The sequence below is a fragment of the Balaenoptera physalus genome (genome assembly GCF_965194825.1).
Source record: "Balaenoptera physalus genome assembly, chromosome: 5".
NCBI classification, from domain to species: domain Eukaryota; kingdom Metazoa; phylum Chordata; class Mammalia; order Artiodactyla; family Balaenopteridae; genus Balaenoptera; species Balaenoptera physalus.
This window is the reverse complement of record NC_138884.1, coordinates 112,245,276-112,267,434: the sequence shown is the minus strand read 5'-3', so window position 1 is coordinate 112,267,434 and position 22,159 is coordinate 112,245,276. Positions and strand designations below refer to the sequence as shown.

Below are 22,159 nucleotides of genomic sequence, written 5' to 3'. Positions count from 1 at the left end.
TCATCTCCCTCCCCACCTCCTCCCACTCCCAACCACTGATTTTTTTCCTTGTCTCTACAGTTTTGCCTTTTCCAAAATGTCAGACAGTTGGAATCATATGATACATAGCCTTTTCAACTTGGCTCCCTTCACTTAGAAAATTCCTTTAAGGTTCCTCCATGTCTTTTCATGGCTTGATAACTCATTTCTTTTTAGTGCTGAATAATATTCCATTGTCTGGATGGACCACAGTTCATTTATCCATTTACCTACTGATGGACCTCTCGGCTGATTACAAGTTTTGGAAACAATGTTTAAAGCTGCTATAAACATTTGTGTGCAGGTTTTGTGTGGAGATAAGTTTTCAACTCCTTTGAACAAATACCAATGAGTGTGATTGCTGGATCATATGGCAAGAGTAGGTTTAGTTTGTAAGAAACTGCCAATCTGTCTTCCAAAATGGCTGTACTATTTTGCATTCCCACCAGCAGTGGGAAGATGCTATACATCTTCACCAGCATTTGGTGTTATAAGTGTTCCAGAGTTTGGCCATTCTACCAGGTGTATAGTGGTATCTCATTGTTGTTTTAATTTTCATTTCTCTGATGATATATGATGTGGAACATCTTTTCATATGCTTATTTGTCCTACAAATATCTTCTTTGGTGAGGTGTTTGTTAAGATCTTTGGTCCATTTTTTAACAGGTTGTTTGTTTTCTTATTGTTGAATTTTAAGAGTCCTTTGTATATTTTGGATAATAATTCTTCATCAGATGTGTCTTTTACAAATATTTTCTCCCAGTCTGTGGCTTATCTTCTAATTCTCTTGATATTATCTTCTTCTGCTGATTTTTGGTTTAGTTTGCTCTCTTTCTAGTTCCCTGAGGTGTAAAGTTAGATCGTTGATTTGGGATCTTTCTTCTTTTGTAATGTAATTATTTATTGCTATAAACTTCCCTCTTAGTACTGCTTCTGCTTCATCACATATATTTTGGTATGTTGTGTTTTTGTTTTCGTTTGTCTCCAGATATCTTCTAAATTTCCTTGTGATTTCTTCTTTGACTATTGTTTGTTTAAGAGTGAGATGTTTAATTTCCATGTATTTGTGGATTTTTCTGTTTTCCCTCTGTTACTGATTTCTAGTTTCAACCATTGTGGTTGGAAAAGATACTTTGTATGATTTTAATCTTCTTAATATTGTTTTGTGGCCTAACATATGGTTTATCTTAGAGAATGCTTTATGTGACTCAAGAAGAATGTGTAGTGTGTTGATGTTGGGTGGAGTATTCTGTATGTCTTTTGGGTCCAGTTAGTCTATAGTGTTGTTTCATTCTGTTTTCTTATTGATCCTCTGTCTGGTTGTTCTACATATAGCTAAAAATTGAGTATTGATATCTTCTACTATTATTATTATTGCTCTCTGTTTCTTCAGTTCTGTCAATGTTTGCTTCATATATTTGGGAGATCTATTAGATGTATACATACTTATAATTGTTATGTCTTCCTGGTGAATTGACTTTTTCATCATTATATAATGACCTTCTTTGTCTGTTGTGACAGTTTTTATCTTAAACTCTATTTTGTCTGGTATAAGAATAGCCATCCCGATCTCTTTAGATTCTCATTTACATGAAATATCTTTTCCCAACCTTTTACTTTCGGCCTGTGTGTGTCCTTGGATCTAAAGTGAGTCTCTTATAGCTTGGAGAAGAAGAAATAATTATTATTTGCAAATCATGATTATGTACTGTGGAAAAAGGAACTTCAGAATGTAGTCAGTATTGCTAAGAGAGCTATTTAAAATGGAACTGGAAGGCCATTAAGGAAGCAGGGCCTATGCACATTGTCACCAGCTGGAACCATGAGCTTTTGAATTGGGCCAAATCACAAATATTACATGGACTCTAAAAGAAAATCTACAACCTGCCACAGTAACGAACTTTTACCTTCTCTAGTGATAGCCTTTAGCAACCAATCATGTACAGATAAAAATAGCTTCAGCTTGCCAGCACCAATCATAATTCTTTTGAAACAACTTTTGCAACCTTGTGGGGGTTTTTGCCTTTATAAACCCCTGACTTTTATCTCCTCCTTGGAACACATTTTTAACTCTCGCTCAAATCAGTGTCTCACAAACTGGAATTCTCAGACCCCAAATAAAGCCTTTATTTCTTTGTAGTAAATTAAAAAAAAAAAAAATAAATAAATAAATAAATAAGTGAGTCTCTTATAGAAAGCATAGAGTTGGATCTTGTATCTTAATCCATTCAGCCAATCTATGTACTAATTGCTTTTTTAAAATTAACCTTTTTGTTTTAAAATAGCTTTTGGCTTACAGAAAAGATGCAAAGATAGTACAGAGAATTCCTCTGTACTCCACTCTCAATTACTCCTGTTGCTAAGAACTTATGTTAGTAAGATTCACATATTTCAAATATATTTGTACAATTAATGAACCAATATCGATATATTTTATTATTAATTAAAGTTCATATCCATTTAAATTTCTTCAGTTTTTACCTTTTGTAGTTTTTCTGTTCTAGTATGCCATCCAGGATTCCTCATCCCTTATGCGTTCTTAAGCTCTTATAGGTTGTGACAGTTTCTCAGACTTTCCTTGTTTTGGATGACCTTGACAGTTTTGAGTACTGATCAGGTATTTTGTGGGATGTTACTCACTTTGAGTTTGTCTGATATTTTTCTCATGATTAGACAGTGGTTATGGGTTTTTGGAAAGAATATCATAGAGGTAAAATGCCATTCTCATCACATGATATCAAGGATACATGCATGATAACAGGACTTATCACGGATGGTGTTAAGCTTGATCACCTGGCTAAGGTAGTGTTTGTTAGATTTCTCCATTGTAAAGTTACTAATTTTTTCCCCTCTTTCCATAAAGTACTCTTTGGAAGGAAGTTACTATGTGCAGTCCAAACGTAAGTAGTGGGGAGTTGTGGTCCACCTCCTTGAGGGTGGAGTATCTACATAAATTATTTGGAATTCTTCTGTACGTGAAATTTGTTTATTGTTTATCATTTATTTATATCAGTGTGTACTCATAGATATTTATTTTATACTTTTGAATATAATCCCATACTATGTTATTTATTTTATTGCTCAAATTGTTACATCCAGTTGGCTTCTGTGTCCCTTTGACATACCTCCATCATTGTACAGTTGTTCTTGTGTACTTTCTTCCTTTCGGGCACTGCAAGATGCTACAGGCTCATCCTGTGTGCTCCTTGCCCCAGCCCCAGAATCAGCCATTTCTCCAGGGAGCTCTGGTTCTGCTTATTGGAGAACAGGAGTAGAAATCAAGATCTGAGCACTGGGTGTGCTAATTTGTACTGGGGTGTTATTGTTTCTAGGCTTTCCGAATGAGCAGAGCTTGGAACTACATGTGTGTATGGTAACATGTGTACATACATATATCTAATTATTTCGTATTTATCCATATTTATCTGTAGAAAGCAAAATATGAATTCATACTGGTATCTCCAACTCTAATGAAGTGTTACAGGGCTCATTCTGGCCTTATCCTTTTGCTTATCTGTAATCTCCCACTTTAATAGTGAGACACCTGGCTCCCACCACCTACCATCCGTATACTTATTCGTTCAGTCCCAGTATGTGTGTATACATGTAACTACATAAGAAATAATTTTGCAATTGGAGTACAGTGCTTACGTACAATTCTTCTTGTCTTTAATTATAGTCTCCACACAGTTCTAAAATTACTTAGGTCAACAAGTTTTCTCCCCACTGATTTGCTAATATTCTGCTAAGGAGTTTTGTATCTATGCTTGTGAGGCACATTAATATGTAATTTTCTTTCTTTATATTATTGGAGTCAGGCTTATTTTCTTATTTGTTCATTTATTTATGATTGGGTTTATGCCTTATAAAAATAGTTGGGAAGTATTCCTTCTTTCTCTATTTTCTGAAAAAGTTCATAAGTTTGATATTATTACTTTTAAAATTTTTTAATAGAATCTACCATAGTCCAGAGCTTTTTTTGTCTGGGAAAGTTTCTAATTTCCTTTAAAGATGAAGTGCTGTTCAGATTTTAAATTTCTTTTTGTATTAGAAATTTATTGTTGTGTTGTCTCTTCTTTTATTTCTTGTGTTTGTAGTTTGGGTTTTGTTTTACCTTTTTAAAAATTATTTTAGCCAGTTATTTATTAATTTTCTTAAACTTGAAAGAAAGCCAGGTTTTGGCTTTGTTGGTTTTCTGTTTGTGTTTTTGTTTCCTTGACTTCTGCTCTTATCTTTATTATTTCCTTCTCCCTACTTACTTTGGGCTTAATTTTTACTTTCTTTATAGCTTAAAGTGAAAATTAGATGCTTGATTATCTACCTTTCTCTTTTAATATAAGCATTTAAGGCTTTTAAGCTATGAATACTTATATTAAATCATTATATTTAAAGGGTGGTTATATTCCTCAAATTTTGGCACGTTGTGTTTCATTACCATTCATTTTGAAATATTTCTAGATTTTTGTTGTGTTTTCTTCTTTGACCATGGGTAATTTAGAAATGTGTTGCTTAATTTCCAAATATTTGGAGATTTTTCCAGATATATTAGTGTTATTTATTTCTAATTTAACTCTTTTTCTTTTCTTTCTTTCTTTCTTTTTTTTTTTTTCTAGTTCTTTAAAGATTATTAAACTCATTTTAGGTCCTAGAAGATGATCTTTCTTGGTGAGAAAGTTCTATGTGAACTAGAAAAAAGTAAATGTGTATTCTATATGTGTTTTGTGAACTACTCTGTAAATGACAGTTAGGTCTAGTTGGCTGTTGGTGTTGTTAAAATTTTCTATAGTTTTATTCATTTTAGCTTGCTTACTTTATCAGTTTCTGAGAAATGTATATTAAAATTTCCAACTATCACTGGGATTTTGTCTCTTTTTTTCTTTTAGTACTCTCAATTTTTACTTCTGCATATTTTTTTTTAAATAGCATTCTATTCCTGTTTTGTAGACTCAGTGTCTTATCTCTCTGTTCATATCAAGTGTATTTCTCTTTTAGTTTTCTTCAGCATCCCACATTATATCTTTCCCTGTAATTTTTTTTCCAGTTTATAGGTTTTGTTTAATGTCTTTCATATCTTCTCCAAGGTCTTGACTTAAGAGTGAGGTACAAAAATGCTAGTTGGAACATGTATGTTTATGGGTGGGACCTCACTGTAGCATGATAGAGTGGGGATCAGGCTGTTTTGTTGGGGACCAGCACATGCTAGTATTCGTGGCAGAATTAATCTGTTCTCTTGGTTTAGGGTTATGATTCTCCTTCTCCTGGGAACCAAGTATTTCAAAGGGGTTGGAGTTCTAAAACTTTGGAATGAAACTTTCACTTAAACCCTATTTTTCAGCACAGCCCACGCTTACCATTTTCAGCAGTATCTTGCATGTATTTTTTGTATTCTAAATATTTTCTGAACATTTTCTGAAGATGTATTCTCTGAATGGCCACCAGGGTGAGTGAGGAATAGTAGCCTGGCTGAAGAAGCCTCCGGTTTCTAGGGGAAGGATGTTGATTAAAACTTATAATGACCATCAGTGAATCTCCTTTTCACCCAAGTCCCTTTACCAGCATTTAAGAGTAACTAGTGACTCCAATATCTGAGCCTTTCCAGATTTTTGTAGTGGAAATGTGGACTAAGAATGCTGCCTACCATATCAATAAACAAAGGATGCTGCAGTCATCAGCAATTGCAGCCATCCCCAACAGTGAGCCCTGGGGGAGTTCAGGATGGAAACCAGGAATGCCTGCCATTTGGCAGTCAAGTGCTGCAGCACCCCACCCCACCCACACCCCTCTCCCCGCAGTGTACCCTGAGGAGACTCAGGATGAGAAAACACAGGATACTGGCCCCAGACAGCTGAGGTGCATATCAAAGGGATGGTTTTAGTGAGCCTGGACTCTTTGTATCTTCCCATACACAGAAAAGCGCTAAATTCCTTAACTTGACCTCTGGTTTTCTTTTATTAACCGTAATCCTTTGCTCCGACTACCTGGTGTTGTTACAGAAACTCCTGTATATCCTGGCATCCCCCCTTCCTCCTCAGAACAGTTTTCTCAGCGTTATCTGAGAGGCTGTCTCCCGGGCTCGAAGTCCTAAGAATGTCTGCCGAATAGGTTGTGCATTTTTTTCAGTTGACAGAAACCAGTTTGTTTCTTGTTGAATTGCCTCCTAGCAGGCTTACATTTTAGCTTTTTTAAGTTTTGTTAACTCAGTTACTATCCATTGTCCATTTAATTTCTCTCATCTGAAATTTTGTTGACGTCTTTCTTCTTCTGTCATATTTTTTTCTATTCTTTTTATCCTATGTTCTTGCCTTTTCAATTTATTTATTGTCATTTTAGTGGTGTTTCCAGAGGGATGAAAGATAAGTTCATATATAGCCATGTTTCAACTGGAAGTTTTATTGCAGTGGGTACATATTTTATATTTTACTGAATACTGTGAAATTGCTTTTCAAAGTGCTACATTGATTTATGTTTGTTTTGGGTTGGTCTCAGCCATCCATACTGATGCTATTTTCTAGAAATGGCAGAGGGCACTCCTCTGGGCTACTTGCGGGAAGCCTCACAGACATTTCCCCAGCTGAAGCCAATGCTGAGGCTGGACCAGCCCTTTTGGTTCTTATGATTGCAAGACACACCTCAGCAACTACTATCAGGGAACTTAGAAGAAACAAGGTTTATTACTCACATGTCCTGGAGGGTACAAGCCATGTCCTGGACTGCTTAGCAATGTCCAGGGGGCAGGGGGGGAGGTGGGAGAGAGAGAGAGAGAGAGAGAATGAATGTGTGGGCCTGGTGTTGCTGGTGAATTTAAGTTTCTTTCTTTGTAGCAAAAGAATTCGGAGATGATGTGATACGTAAGAATCAGATTTATTTAGAGAGAAACACACTCCACAGACAGAGCGTGGGCCATCTCGGAAGGCAAGAGGAAAGAAGCCTCTAAAGATGGCATGGTTAATTTTTATGGGGTGGGTAATTTCATAGGCTAACGAGTGGGATTATTCCAACTATTTTGGGGAAGAGGCGGGGATTTCCAGGAATTGGGCCACCACCCACTTTTTGACCTTTTATGGTTGGCCTCAGTCAGAACTGTCATGGCACTGGTGGGTGTGTCATTTAGCTAATGTATTACAATAAGAGTATAATGAGGCTCAAGGTCCACTGGAAGTTGAATCTTCCACCATCTTGGACCCAGTTGGTTCTAACCAGTCTTTGTCATGTACTATGGCTATATCATTCTTTCAAAGGTTGTGCCTACCCCCTTCCCTCCTGTTTCACTGGTGCTCTCTCTGCCTTTATTGGGGTTGATGATGGGGTGCTGGGGTTTTGAGGGTTCACTCTTTATTGGTGAAAGTAAAACATAAGAGCAGGAATTAAAGCACGGGAAGGGAAAAGCAAGCAGTGGGTCAGTCAGTTATCTAGGTCCACCAGAGCTTTCCAATAAGGGGGGACTCATGGGTGGGGCAGGCTGGCTCTTTATCTAGTTGTGTAGAGGGCAATGTGTTCTTTCCAAGATAGATGTCTTTGAAATGGATGCCTCAGCAATCAAAAGCTTAATGTCAGGCACTTACATTACAATCAAAAAAGCTAATTGTCAGGTACCTACACTACAGGGTTCCAACTAATAGCTGAAATTTCCCCAGAGCCACTTAGTAAGTCATCTGTCCTTTCCCCAGGGAAGCTGCCTCTATTTCTATTGTGTTCACTTACCCATTCAACAGGTAGTCACTGCTTCAGTAGTATAAGAATGACCTAGAATAGTGCCCTAAAGATAAGAGTGCTCAAAAACAGACTGACAAGGTTTTTGTAATTCTAAAGCTTGCAGTCTAGGACCATCCTTTAGCTCTCTACTTGGACACCTCCCCTGGGCAGTTTTCTCTGATTACACCCTCCCCCACACATCCAGGCCTACCAATGCGATGGTGGTACAAGGGACAGAATTACCAAATCTATTATTCTGCACTGCATGATTTTAATTATATGTGTATCGTGCCTGCCAGGCTCTTAGCTCTCCAGCACAGAGATTAGGTCTTTTTGGCCTTTATCTCCCAAATCCAGCATATGCTTGTATGTCACAAATTGTTCAAGAAACTTTGTCATAAATTAACCCTAAATTTGATTTCAAAAGGGCTTTAGAGGTAATAGAGCATCAATCAAACAAAATTAAACTGTATTTTGAATTTATTTTAATACTCAGTTTCAGATATATTATGACATTTAATTACTTATTTGCTTTCATTTAAGTTAGAGCCGTAATGTGCAAAAAAAGAAAGGAAATGTGCTTAGCTAGAACAAATATTCAGGATAAAAAAGTAGATACAGAAATATAGTGCTAATCATATACTGCATAGACTATCTTGTAAAAAAATCCATGTATGTGTACACACACGCACACACACACACACACACACACGGCAATGAACTAAATTTGGCAATGGGGTAAAATTTGACTCCTCTATAGTAATTTGAAGAGAAGATTTAATTGATTTCAGCTATGACATGGTTATTCACACACACATACCCCCCAAGAGAGGAAGTTTTCCAAGTAACTTTGGGAAAATTAAAAATTTTCTGGTTCGAAACTTTTTAAAGCCAATTCAATGAGCTTCATCAAAATATCTAATATTGGCCCTACTCACAAGCACTTAGTGATAAGTGTTAAGGAAATACAACAAAGTAATGGGAAACCAACTTAAGATTGTCTTATTCATTGTATACTTATTTGTTGTCTGTTTCTCCCACTTAATTCACTACTATTATTCTAATATCTACAAGAATGCATAGTAATGAATACATATGCAATACACAAACAAGGCTTATAACAAGATATTATTAAATATGAGGAAAATATAAACTGATCCTGAATGGAAATTATTTAGTCAAATGAAATATCTTGAATGAATAGATGCTATAATCAGATAAAGCTAAAATTCCACTACTATATTGAGCATAGGCAAGTGACACTTTACAACTGAAAATGAAATAATGGTTGAAAAGGGATTAAAACTCTTTGGAATTTAGGCATGCCAAGCCCAAATCACTGAACTTTCAATTACAGATTCAATGACCATCTAGACACTAAACAGAAAAATTGTGTATGAAGACCTTGGTTCCAGCCACAAGTATGTCACTCTAAGATTTTGGCCAAGGAGACATAGTTTCCTCAATTATAAAATGGGTTATGAATACCTGCCCTGCCTTCTTTACAGAACTGTTGTAAAAATCAAGTACAATTGACATTTATATATTCTTATTCTTTAGTAATCAATTACAAGCAAAATGTCCTTATTACAATCAACACTGAAAATCAGAATGTCACTGTGGCAGGCATGGAGGTGGGCCCCTTGAATCTCTCTTGAAAGAAGAACATGCTGATCAAAAAGTTATTTGTCGGCCTGCAGCTGTAGCACCTTCTGGGTCTCCCAGAGCATGTGAAGGTCATGTTTTCCTGGGCAGCCTCTGGCAGTGACTTAGCATGGTGGTGACTAAGACCTGGCCATTTCTGCACAACACGGGGCACTCTCCTCTGTGGGCAGTCTTTGCTCTGTATCTCACCAATGGGCTGGCCAAGACTCTCCCAGAGCTGCATCTCAGTCTGATGCTTTTCCTGCCCATTCCTCTCTCCTTCCCTGTTCCTCTCACAGGTGTCAGACTTATGTCATAGCCTGAAGGCTCTCCTGTCTATTCCTATTCCTTCTTCCCTTGATCTTTCTTAGGCATTGCCTCCAATAAATATTAGCACTTGTAACTCTTGTCTTGGCATCTGAGTTCCAGAAGACTCAACTAACGTGGCCCCCCAAATCCCAATCCTCTGAAGCAACCTCTGTCACTATTATGAATGTTATATTTCTTTCCAGAGATTTTCATATGTATAAGCATTGTGAGCATTTTAAGATGGCTCTACTTCTTTTTCCTTTTAGCATCATTTCATGCACTTATGAATAATAGGTGATAAAGCATTTTTTAAAATGTAAGCCTCATACAATGCTAACCACCACCTGATGTTCATGGACTTTTAGCAACAACAGTGCCTGAGGAAACTCTGAAACATTTCTTGAGAACACAGCATTGAGTGGCACGGCCCCGGTGAGAAGTGCATCAGAGTCATCTGTAATCTTTCAATAACTTTTTAGGGTGAGGGTCATATTCTTTCTGCCCTCAAGCCTGTGTCCTCTCTGCAGAGTCTGTTTCTATGCTGGTCCTGGGCTTCATTTGTATCGTTTTCATTGATATCTCTTGCCTTCTCATTCTTTCTGGCTTTACTTCTGCATTAAAGCTACAATTACATAAATACTCCATATATTTCACATGTAGGCTTTGGAAACATTTGAAATCATTCTGTACTATTAATTTCAATCAGCACTTTTTTTTTTTTTAAACTTTACACCACTACAAGAGTTTGTTTATTTATATATTTTAACGTGGGTAAATCTGCATTTTCAAATTGTTTCTCTCTGTCTCTTTTAAATTTAACTTTTCAACTTGATTATAAAATTCCCTAGGGCAGAGAATGTACCTGGGAAGATATGCTTGGATGAAACTAGGCACATGGATAAAAATCTGGGATCTCTTCTTATATTGAGTAAGATCCATGACGTCTTTGAGCCTGTTTCCTCATCTGTGTTGTGAAACAGGAATAAAATGTAATCTGCTTAGCTTTGAGTGGGGACAATATCATGACATGTGTAAAGTTCCTGCAAGATACTAGCACTAATTCGAGGACAGTTCTTTTCCTTTGAATGGAAGTCCACAAATGGAATTTAAAAAATTATACTTTCACTCAGACTTAAGCTTACTCCCTTTCTATGAATTTGCTAATTCCACTGGGCTTAAAGCTACTCTAAACAGAGTAGGCTGGTGATGGTCCTATGGCCATTTCACACCATACTAAAAATATTTCTGATTTCTGTCCTTCAAGTGGTGTTCACAAGTGATTTGTTTTTCCATACCACATCCTTTCCTAAAATTGAATTTCCAGAATTATAAATAAAATAGAGCTAACATTCACCAACACCTTTAGCATAAGGAATCATGAAAACATTGTAAATTCACAAGTCCAAACAATTTTGAAATAAAGAAAGGCAGCACCAAGTCCTATAAAGATCATAGATTTGGGACTTTTACCTAGACTTGTCAGTTGCCAGCTGCAAACATTGAAGCAGTAGCTTCCTGTAACCTTTGCTGCTCATCTGTAACATGAGTATAAGGACCGTGTTTTTGGTTTTTTCTTTAGAAGATATTTTTTAAAAGCCAGTTTTTATTTTTGCATCTTATAAATATTTCTTCTGCAATTAGAGCTTTCAAAACCACAATGGGTTTTCCAATTTCCATGATAGAATGTTTTTCTTTTCTATGGAGTCAGAGAAGTAATCCCTTGAAGCCACAGAAAATAATCTTTTGAAACAAAGGAAAAAAATGATAGAGGCATTGGATCCACTGAACTGAAGATGAAACAAAGACCAGGCTACATAAGTGAGAAGTGTCTGCTGAGAGGGAGGGGCTGAGTCAGGTAACACTGTTCCCTGTGGATCCCAGTTTTATCCTTCCCGTCAATGAGTATAATAGGAAAATACTTGTAGTGTTCGATGATGTCTTCCACTGAATCAAACTTCTGAAACACAGAAGAGAAAGTTAATGAAAATTTAGGTACCTTTGTGTCTGTAGATTAAAGTACAGCCTAAGATGCTTCGTTTTATTTAGGGAAGAGGTTAACTCATTTAACGTTTTTTAGATTGTAAAGGGGTATCAGAAAATGGTTGTTTTTTTTTTTTTTTTTTTTAAAAAGGATGTGACAAATAAGCCCTTGAAGGATCAGTGATAAGATTAAGGTAACGAGGGTGACCAAAAGTGAGCCCTCCGCAGCTCTCAAAACTTCCCACCCACGGAGTGTTCAACAGAATCAGGTTACACTGGACAAGCTCCACTCTGTGGTTACATGTTCCTACCGTAAGCAGTTCGGATGGGTTAATTACACAGCAGTCAGCCACAGAGAATCCCTGGTGCCTCCTTTACCTTGACCCTAACTGTGACATACTAAAATGTAGAAGATCAGGGCTTGACCTTCACTTCGTAAACTAATGGGAAAGGTCTGCGGTGAAATCTCTCTCTTGTACACCCCTCTTGTTCTAAAGCATTCTAGACTAATCAGAAAGAATACTGATGGGCTTCCCTTGTGGTGCAGTGGTTAAGAATCTGCCTGCCAATGCAGAGGACACCGGTTCGAGCCCTGGTCCGGGAAGATCCCACATGCCACGGAGCAACTAAGCCCGTGCGCCACAACGACTGAGCCTGAGCTCTAGAGCCCGCGAGCCACAACTACTGAAGCCCGCACGCCTAGAGCCTGTGCTCCTCAACAAAAGAAACCACTGCAGTGAGAAGCCCTCGCACGGCAGGGAAGAGGAGCCCCTGCTCACCCCAACTAGAGAAAGCCCGTGCGCAGCAACGAAGACCCAAGGCAGCCAAGAATAAAATAAATAAATTAAAAAAAAAAAAAAAGAATACTGATGACCACAGGGCTCCAGGTAGTTCTTGGCCAATTGAGGTTCCTTCCCTGGGCTTCTTGTGAAATAATGAGGTGACAGTGAATCATTACACTTTTATGTTTCTAGAAATGTACAGATAAAGTGCTGGGGTGATTTAATGGAAAGTAAGATGACTTCAAGTGTAGGGGAATCAGGAAGTACTTTGTGGAAGATACAGACTTGAAATGGGCTACACATTCTGGGTGAGCCAAGTGGACAAGGTGAGTTTAAAGATACTAAGAGCAGAGGAAGGCGAGTGTACAAAGACAGGTGCTGAGAACATGTGGGCACAGATAGGAATTCTGATGAGTTTGGCTGAGTTCTTGAAATGGGCTATTGGGAGATGATCAGGAAGAAAGAGCTTGCATGACCTGCCTTTTGTAACTTAGGGCAACATTGTGAAGTGAACAGGGAGGGAAGAACAGACCTTCCCTGAAGAGCCAAGGAAACTGCAGCTCAGAGTGAAGAGTGACTTGCTCAGAGGTTACACAGCCAGAGGGCAGGGCCAGGAACGCGATCTGGTTTTTCTGGACGTGTATCAGTTTCTTCCTTGATGCAACTTTGCTTATGGCTTGTGAACCCACTGTTCCAACAGAGCAGTGTCCAGATGGTGCAGCCTGAAGGAGGGAGCTGCACTGGGGACGACCTTGATTCTCTTTAGTTTTGTACATCCTCCCTCTGCCCAGCACAGAAATGTTTGCAAGCCTGAGGGATGCTCAAGAGGGAATGAGATTGTCAAGGTCCATGTCCTCACGGAGATTCATGCATTGCATTCAGGCGGGGGCAGACAGAAAGTAATTCCCTATCCAGATAGATCATTTCATTTAGGGTTAATTTGCTGTGGAAATAATCAACCTGGGGCTCGAGAACCTCATACAGTCCTCCTGGGGCCTTCCCTGACCTTGACCAGTCCCTGGATCCATTCCACTCCTGTTCTTCCTGGGAACTGAGTGAACAAACCACCTTCCCCCGTATGCTCATTGAGTTGGTTTTGTCTTTTCATCTGAAAAGAATCCTGATTAAATCTGTAAGTAACTTGCCCCTCTGAGCCCGTTACTGGATGTGTGGCAGAGTTTTCAATGAGGTAACCTATCTGACCATCCCTAGTAAGTACACAATCAATACTAGTCTCTACCTGATGCTAAGGTAAGGGGGTTGTCCAGCAGGGCCAGTAATTGTTCTGCTACAGTAGTTGTAAGTGGAGGGCTGTGGAACCCAAATGCCTGAGTTCCAAGCAGGGCTTTCCTACACCCACTAGCAGTGTGTCCTTGGGCAAGTTTCTTACACGCTCTGTCTCAGTTTCTCTCTCTAGGAACAGTGATGGTAATATTAGGACCTACCTCTGAGGGTCATTGTGAGGGTTAATTGAGTTGACACACACAGCATTTAGAAGGGAGCTCTTTCTGCAGTGAGTGTTCAGTAAATGTCAGTCATTGCTATGACCTCCTCCCTTCCAAGTTTGCCAAGAACATGATGAAAGAGCCATGAAATCACCGTAGAAGTTTATAGACTCTCATTGGAAGCCTTTAGGAAGAAAGGAAGGACATTTTTGTATTTCATTTCTAGTCATAAATTAGGGACAGAATTTTCTTTCTCTTTCTTCATAGCTGAAACAAAAAATAATTTATGAAAAGAGATTTTCCATGCAGAACTCTTCTACAAAATTGGGTAACCCACATGGCACAGAGGAAATTCTCTTTCCTGGGATTAATCTTTAGAGGGAAAAAGATTAATCTTGCTTTGTAATCTCACTCCTGTTTTCTTTAGGATGGTCCCAAAATAGTGAACTCAATGCTAATTATTTATAATTACTGCAGGGATGATATTTTATATGAAAGTGTAATTTTAACAAGTAGTAGGAAGCAAGCAATGAAGGAATAAATAAGTTATTCTGTCATTTCTTATTACTGACTCCTAGTGAGAGGCTAACAACTGGTATATTACCCTAAAGGTAATTTTTAAAAAAGATTATAATTAAGCTCTTACTTTTATATTAAATTCTTTTTTCCAGGAGGACAGCAAATACCATCCTAATATTAAATCTTAAAATTTGTTTAAACCTTTTGTGATTGCCCTAAATACCAACGATAGGCAATGTTTCACTGCCAGAAAGCTTAATCAATCTGTTTGGATACACACATGGGAGTGAAAGAAGAAAACAGAAAAAGAGGAAGATAGAGAGGTGCAAAGAGAGAAGGAGGAGAGAGAAGCAGACCAGGGAAGTGAGAAATAAACTCATTGGTTAATTGTCTTTGTGTCCTAGTCTTTGAACTTGAATTTATCACCTAAACGTCTATCATAATTTTCAGCAACTTATCACAAACATTTGCAGGACAAGGAAGGGTCCGATTAAAATTGCTCTCTTCTACTAGACTCCACAGAAATGTTGACAAATGTGATTTCTAAAACTTGGCAGCAGGTAAAGCTCTGCAGGTTATTAACAAGCAGGTGCCCCGCTGGCTGGTCCAGGGCCGCCAGTGTTCTACCAGGTGATAAATAGGTGCCTGCATAGATGGGCACAGCTTAACAGAGTATCCCCTGGATCGCAGGGACTCTGCCTTACTCTGCTGTCTGTCCTCAGAATGAAGCATCGAATCTAGCATAATGTAGGCATCAAATTAAGGCTTGGCCCCAAAACTGAACAGATGAGAGACCCGGGCTGAAAGGTGGCCTCCAAAAGATATCCCATGTCCTAATCCCTGGAAGCTGTGAATGTGACCTTCTAAGCAAAAGAGTGAATATTACTTTACATGGCAAAGTTGGGATTACATTAAGGATCTTGAGAGGAAGGTCTTGAGAGAGGGGCTGATCCTAGGTTATCTCTAAAAGCAACCACCTGAATCCTCATAAGATAGAAACGGAGGGAGATTCGCATGGAGAAGAGGAGGAGGCGTGTGACCTCGGAGGCAGAGATCAGAGTGATATGGCCACAAGCCAAGAAAGCCACAGTTTGCCGACAGCCACCGGAAGCTGGAAGAGGCCAGATCTTCCCCCAGAGCCTCCAGAAGAAGGGTGGCCTGTCAACACCTTGATTTCAGATTTCTAGACTCCAGAACTTCAAAAGAATACATATTTATTGTTTTAAGCTACCAATTTTGTGGTATTTTGTTACAGCAATCCCAGAAAACTAATATACTGCGTGCTCCCTGAATCTAAATTCAGACATGAGTTTCTAGCCACATGGCTAGCAGAATGACCCAAATTTATAATATACAGCAAAATGGACCTTCCCAGGCTCATTCTTTGCAGGTATATGTGGATTTGCTGGCCTTCTGTGCTTGTGACAGGTGTCGACAAGCTGCGCCTTCCCAGGGGACCCGTCCAGGTTTCTCCTGCAACTCTCATGGCTCCATGTGAGCTTTTCATCTGTGTCCGGGACACACAGACCCAGTGAAAGGGCTTTAGGGTATCATTTAAGAGAGAAATGATACTTAGCACCTGCCTCTATGTATCTGGCACTCTCTTTACAGCATCTCATCTTACACTCAGAATACCTCCCTTGGAATAGGTGTCACTGCATTGTATGTGGGGATAAAGTCTAAAGTTTGAAAGACAATCAAAAAGCCACAGGAAATCAAAATTATGCTTGAAAACCTTGTGCCTCATTAACATTTCTCCTGCAGAGTTGGACTAAGATGCTACTTCTTTATTCAAACACCAGATGAAATAGCTAGTACCTGGCTTGCGTTTAGCAGAGGCTTGCTGTAGCAAATTCTTTATCTTTTCTTAGAGATGGGAGATTCTTCCTCAGCAAGGCAAAGGGCTCGAACTGTGAAAGGTGTGCAGGAACTGAGAACAATCTAGATAATCTCTTACACCAGGTCACGGCTCGTTCAGAAAAGAAGCAGGAAGAACTACCTGTAAATTGTGATTTTTCACCCAGGGCCTGGCACACAGTAAGCTCCATGGAAGTCTTAGCTTTTTTTCAGCTGAAGTTCTGGGCTGTTTTCAAATGGGCTGGGGATCATTTGCATTTGCTATGATGCTATCTGAGACTATGTGAGAAAGTCAGTATTTTTGCAGACTATATTGAACCCCAGCTTTGGCATGTACTAGCTGTGGCTGTGGGCCAGTTACTTCACATTTCTGTGCCTCAATTTCACCGTCTGTTAAATGGAGGTATCCACAGCACCTACCTCACAGGGTTGCTATGGGATTAAACCGATCAAGTTAATTAATAATTGTTAACTGCACAGAATAATGCCTGTGCATAATAAACATATGTAAGTGTTAAATAAACACATGAAAAGGAGACTCTTGCTTGGGGGTTGCATGAGAGGAGAAAATTCCATAATAACACAAAAAGTGTTAAAATAGGCATTTGAATTTTTTTTTTTTAGGTTATATAAATGAAAATGTATTTAGATTGAGAAAAAAATCTCAAAATATTACAAGATTTTTGGCCTAAAAATACTACAAATATAAAAATCTAGGAAAATGATATGTCTATTTTATTTTTTTAATTTTTATTTTTCAATCGAAGTATAGTTGATTTACAATGTTCCAGGTGTACAGCAAAGTGATTCAATTATACATAGTCATTTGAATTCTTAAGGGGTCCTTGGTGACAATAATTAGAGCAGCTCACCTGAAAGCTGGCGGTCTAATCCAGGGGCTGTCATTACGACAACCTGCTGAGGCCTGCAGTAAACTGGCTGGCAATCTGATTCAACACTATTAGGAAGTTATCACAGGGTCGCTGTTTCTTCTCTTTTACAAGCAGACCAAAGTATGGCTTGTTGGGAAAAAAGCTTTTTGGTTTTTTTTTTTTAATGAGAACGTCTATGAGCTGGAAGGAAATACAGAAGGATAAAGGGATACTGAGCTGGAAATTCCATCAGCCATAGGTATCTGGACCTAAGGGGAGCCATGCTTTAGTTATTGCCATGACTCAGTGATAATAATGAAAAAAATCATAACTAACGTTTACTGATATGTCAATAATCAGTGTACTGAGTGTTTTACCTTCATTAACTCACTAATCCTCATCACAAAAGAAAAAATTGGCTACTTCTCTTTTTAGTTTTGCTGTAACCCTTTCTTACTGTGGCAGTATTTGACAGATTTATGTATTAATCTCTTTATTCACTCATGTTCTCCTTTATGACAAAACGTTCCCAGGCTGGAGCAAATGCTGGTGAACTGATCCCATGGTAGGTGGCCTGGCAGGTGCTGACCACACCTCTCCAGCCACATATGAGTCTCAGAAAAGGACTCTGGGTCAGACCCTGGATTTAAGCTGGAATCTTCACACACGTGCCTTCGTGAAGCATTTTGGTAGCCCTGGCAATAGTCCTTATTTTGATATCTATTGAAGAACAATAGATATTTGTGTGACAGTTCTGGTTTCATACTGTACCAGTTTTCTTGGGACTCCATAATAAAGTACCACTGACCGGGGTGAGGGTAGAGGGACTTAAATGACAGAAATTCATTTTCTCACAGATCTGGAGGCCAGAAGTCCAAGATCAAGGTGTCAGCAGGGTTGGTTTCTTCTGAGGCCTCTCTCCTTGGCTTGTAAATGGCCATTTTCTCCCTGTGACTTCACATCTGTGTGTGTCTGTGTCCTAATCTCTTCTCATAAGGGCACTACTCATATTGGATCAGGGCCCACCCTAGTGACCTCACTTTACCTTAGTCACCTCTTTAAAGACCCTATCTCCAAATACGGTCACATTCTGAGGTGCTGAGGGTTAGAATTTTCACATAGGAATTTGGGAGGGGGACACAGTTCAGCCCATAATATATACCAACAGATAAAATTGAGGTCTGGAGATGCTAAATGAGAATCACTGAATTATAGAAGTCTAGACTTGAACATTTACAGTTGAAGAAACTAAAGCTCAGTGAAGTTAAGTGACTGGCCTGAGCTCACATACTTAGTAAATGGTGACAGAATTTGAACTCTGCCTTTCCCTCCCTCCCTTTTTCTCTTCCCTCCTTCCTTCCCTCCCTCCCTCCCTCCTTCCCTCCCTCCCTCCCTCCCTTCCTTCCTTCCTTCCTAGAAGAATTGAAAGACCAGCCTCTGTTTGCCCTCTCACTACCTGTGCATCTCTAGCCATTTACTTAGTTTTCCAAGCCTCAGTTTCCCTACATCTAAGATAGGAATGACCGTTATATCAAAGAGTTGTTGAGGGTTAAAATAAGATAATGCAGACAGACCAAGCCTAGCGTAAACACAGGAAAAATCAATCTCCTTTCCCTTTTCTCTCTGATTTATTTATACAGTTATTAATGAATGCTTTAATTGAGTCATTCTTTCACCTAGCCACCTGTTAGCAGATGTGTACCAAGCACAGGCATGCTCAGTGTAGCACTGGATGCTGTGATCGAGGTCACATTCAATGTAGGGACACACACCTACCTAATGCCAACTGACGTCATCAGAAATGGCTGCAGTGGGAGCTCAGCGATGGGTGGGGAAGGAGCGTGGCATTAACGTGGGGCTCAGTGGAGGCTTTCTGGCAGGCAGAATGTAGATGTGTCTTACAGAATGAGTTTTCTTTAACGGGCAAAGCAGGATAGAGGGTGCATGGAAGGGTCAGGATTGGCTGCCAGCCCCATGAGCTAAGACATGAGCGGGAATGCTTGTGGAAGGGGCTGGAAGGGTTAGATTACATTCTGCACCTCCAGGGCGGCTCTTTTCTCCGATGCTGCAGTCATGGGGATATGGAGGTGACTCGGCCAGCATCCCCTAGGTCTCCCGTGTTGTTGTCCTTAGCCTGGAAAAGGGAAGTCATTGGGTTATACCCACCTCGTCTCCTCTGAGCCCTGTCCCCAGGGCAAACTGCTGATTCCTCTCCAGGAAGCGGATTTTCACATTGTAGACTTTGTTCCCATAAAACACCACCAACACATAGGGCTCCGCCCTGGATTTTGTGGAACAGTCTCGGACCAAGAAGGTGCCATCCTGAAGCAAAAGGAAGAACGATGATCTTCTCAGGCATCAGAATCAGAATCCAACCTCCCAACTGTGGCAGCAGTGAAGCTTGTATGCCTGAGATTCCCAAACGGCTTTAGTTTTTGGCAAACCAGTTCTTTATTCAGTTTAATTCAGTAAGTATTAATTGAGGGTTAGTTTGTCTAAGGGTTCTTATTTTCTGAGAAGTGCACCAGTCAGATTACAACACCCCCTACCTCAAAATCTTCCAATATCCCCCGCTGTCCTCAGCGCCATGCCTACAACTGTAGCGTGATATTCAAGGATCGATGCGCCAGCATCTCCTGTGGTTTTATCTCTGTCACTCCTGCAGTCTCCAGCCCCTGGATGATGGCACCAGTCAAGCCACCATTTCCCAGGGGCACCATCTTGCTTTTGGGTTCCCAGCTTTTGCACAAGCCACCCCCTCTGCATGGAATAGCCCTCTCCTTCCCTCCTTGGGGGTGCTTCCCTCCATCTGCCAATGTTCACATTTCCTGTTCTGTTGATGTTCAGGTTATTATCCTAGAGACAGTGGGAGCCACCACAGGCTTTGAGCAGGAGAGGCTTTGAGCATTATAAGTTGGTCCTCTGCATGGGGAGATGTCAATATAGGACTAGGGTCCCCAAAACAGATGTGGGGCTTCAAAGTCACTGGTGTCAAAATGAGTGAAGAGACTGTATGAAGGAGAAGAAAATATAGCCTGAGGTGAGGTGAAAGGATGTTCAGGGCAAGGAAGAAGAGACAGGAAATGTTCTAAGGAGATGTCTCAAAGATAGACAGAAACCCAGAAGCTTCAGTGTCATAGAAGTTGAGTGGGGGAGAGCGAGGGTTTCCAAAAGAAGGTCAGCAGTATGAAATAGTCTGAGGGCTGTGAATAGGCCAACTATAAATATAATATAAAATAATCAGGCACACCCTGGAGAGTAGCTTAGGATGAAGGTCTGGTCGTAAAAGGCTAAGAAATGGAGAAATCCTCCTGAACATACACACACGTACAAGGCTTAGTTTTGTGGTTACATTGTGTCATTTATATGACGAAAAATACTGAAAAATCTGTAACTGTAATTACATAGATTCTTGTGTAGGTGGTTATAAATAATCTATAAAGAATAAATCTAATTAGGTATGTGTGGTGCTTACTATCTATTCTTTATATAGATAGGTATTATATATGATAATTTATATTTATAATAACTGTTATATATATTATCTCCTGTATAGAATATATTTCATATCTATATGTTTATATATATCTATAACTAATATTTATAGATATGTGTACATATATAATAATGATTATAATGCTGTATAACAATACTATAAGTATATTAAATTTATAAATAATACTATAAAACTACAGTGATGCCATGATGATGCTGGCCGCCAAGGTTTACTGAAAACTGCTCTCAAGATGCCATGCACTTTACACACATTTCATTTGATCCTTACATAAAATTTGGGGAGGTATTTTATCCCCATTTTACAGGTAAGGGAATTAGGGCCTAATTGTCTAAGTGGATCCCCTCACACATCACAGCTAATCAATGGAATACCTGAAAGTCAAGGTGAAATTCTTGCTATAAATATACCAACCTCCAAGTACATAAAGTGGGTTCAAGGAATTTTCTGGAACCTGTTCTGCCAAAAACATTCAGCTGTAATTAAAGCCTTAAGACTCAAGCACATTCTTTTTTTAAAAAAAGTCTTTTCCGTTATGGTTTATCACAGGATATTGAATGTAGTTCTCTGTGCTATAGAGTAGGACCTAGTTGTTTATCTACTCTATACATAAAAGCTTACATCTGTTAACCCCAACCTCCCACTCCATCCCTCTTCCATCCCCCTCCCCCTTAGCAACCACCAGTCTGTTCTCTATGTCCCTGAGTCTGTTTCTGTTTCATAGATAGGTTCTTTTGTGTCAATGTGTATAACTGAATCACTTTGCTGTACAGCCGTAATGAACACAACATTGTAAATCAACTATACTTCAATAAGAAAAAAAAAATTAAAAAAAAGAAAGACTCAAACACAGAACATTGCCGAAGATCACAAAGGGAGAGGAGGCCAAGACATGTGGGCAGTTTTGGGGTTTATCATCTTAGACTCTGCAATGAGTTTGTCACAATGAATCTGGGCAATCCTGCAATTTGAATTAAATTATCTTACATAAATGGGAAACACGTTTTGACAAAACTAACTGAGACAAACAAAATAGGAAAATATGAAGTCATTCAACTGAGATTCTGTTTTCTCAGTGCTTTTTGGGAGGAGGCAGAAACAGGCACAGAGAAGGGGGCAAGGGAGCGTTGAGAGCGCCCAGACATAGCTGGAAGGACATTATGTGGCTTGTACATTGCCCTTCTAGTACCGTCCACACAGGGGCTCCTGGAAGCAGGTCTTCTAAGAGCTATTTTCCCTTGGGAAAGAGGCCAAGAGAGCGTGACCGCTGATTAGCCAAGAAGAGGCAGGGTCGGAGCTGGCACCACTGTGCCACCATTAGACCCAGCAGAGGTCAGCTGTGCATGAGATTCCCTGGGGAGAGGGAAGGGAGGGTGCTCCAGGCAAGGCACCACCCAGCCACCTATGACCCCCCTTCCAGAATGTAAAGAACTCTAGTGGCTACTAGAGGCAGCTGTGATTTTTGGAACAAATATCCCAGGTTTTCTCTTTTTTTGGTCACATGTAGCTTTGTACTTTTTCACCCTC

General features: G+C 39.5%; 1 protein-coding gene across 1 annotated transcript in view; it reads right to left on the bottom strand.

Annotated features, from left to right (window-relative positions):
- Positions 1-2,170: 2,170 nt before the first annotated feature.
- CLNK (cytokine dependent hematopoietic cell linker) overlaps positions 2,171-22,159 on the bottom strand; it is a gene marked incomplete at its 5' end in the record, with an annotated part of 116,047 nt that continues 96,058 nt past the window's right edge. The window contains 2 exons of the mRNA XM_082461950.1: positions 2,171-11,620; positions 19,285-19,440. Of these exons, the coding sequence (XP_082318076.1) occupies positions 11,474-11,620; positions 19,285-19,440 (303 nt within the window). The 3' untranslated portion in view covers positions 2,171-11,473. The remainder of the gene's footprint in view (positions 11,621-19,284; positions 19,441-22,159) is intronic.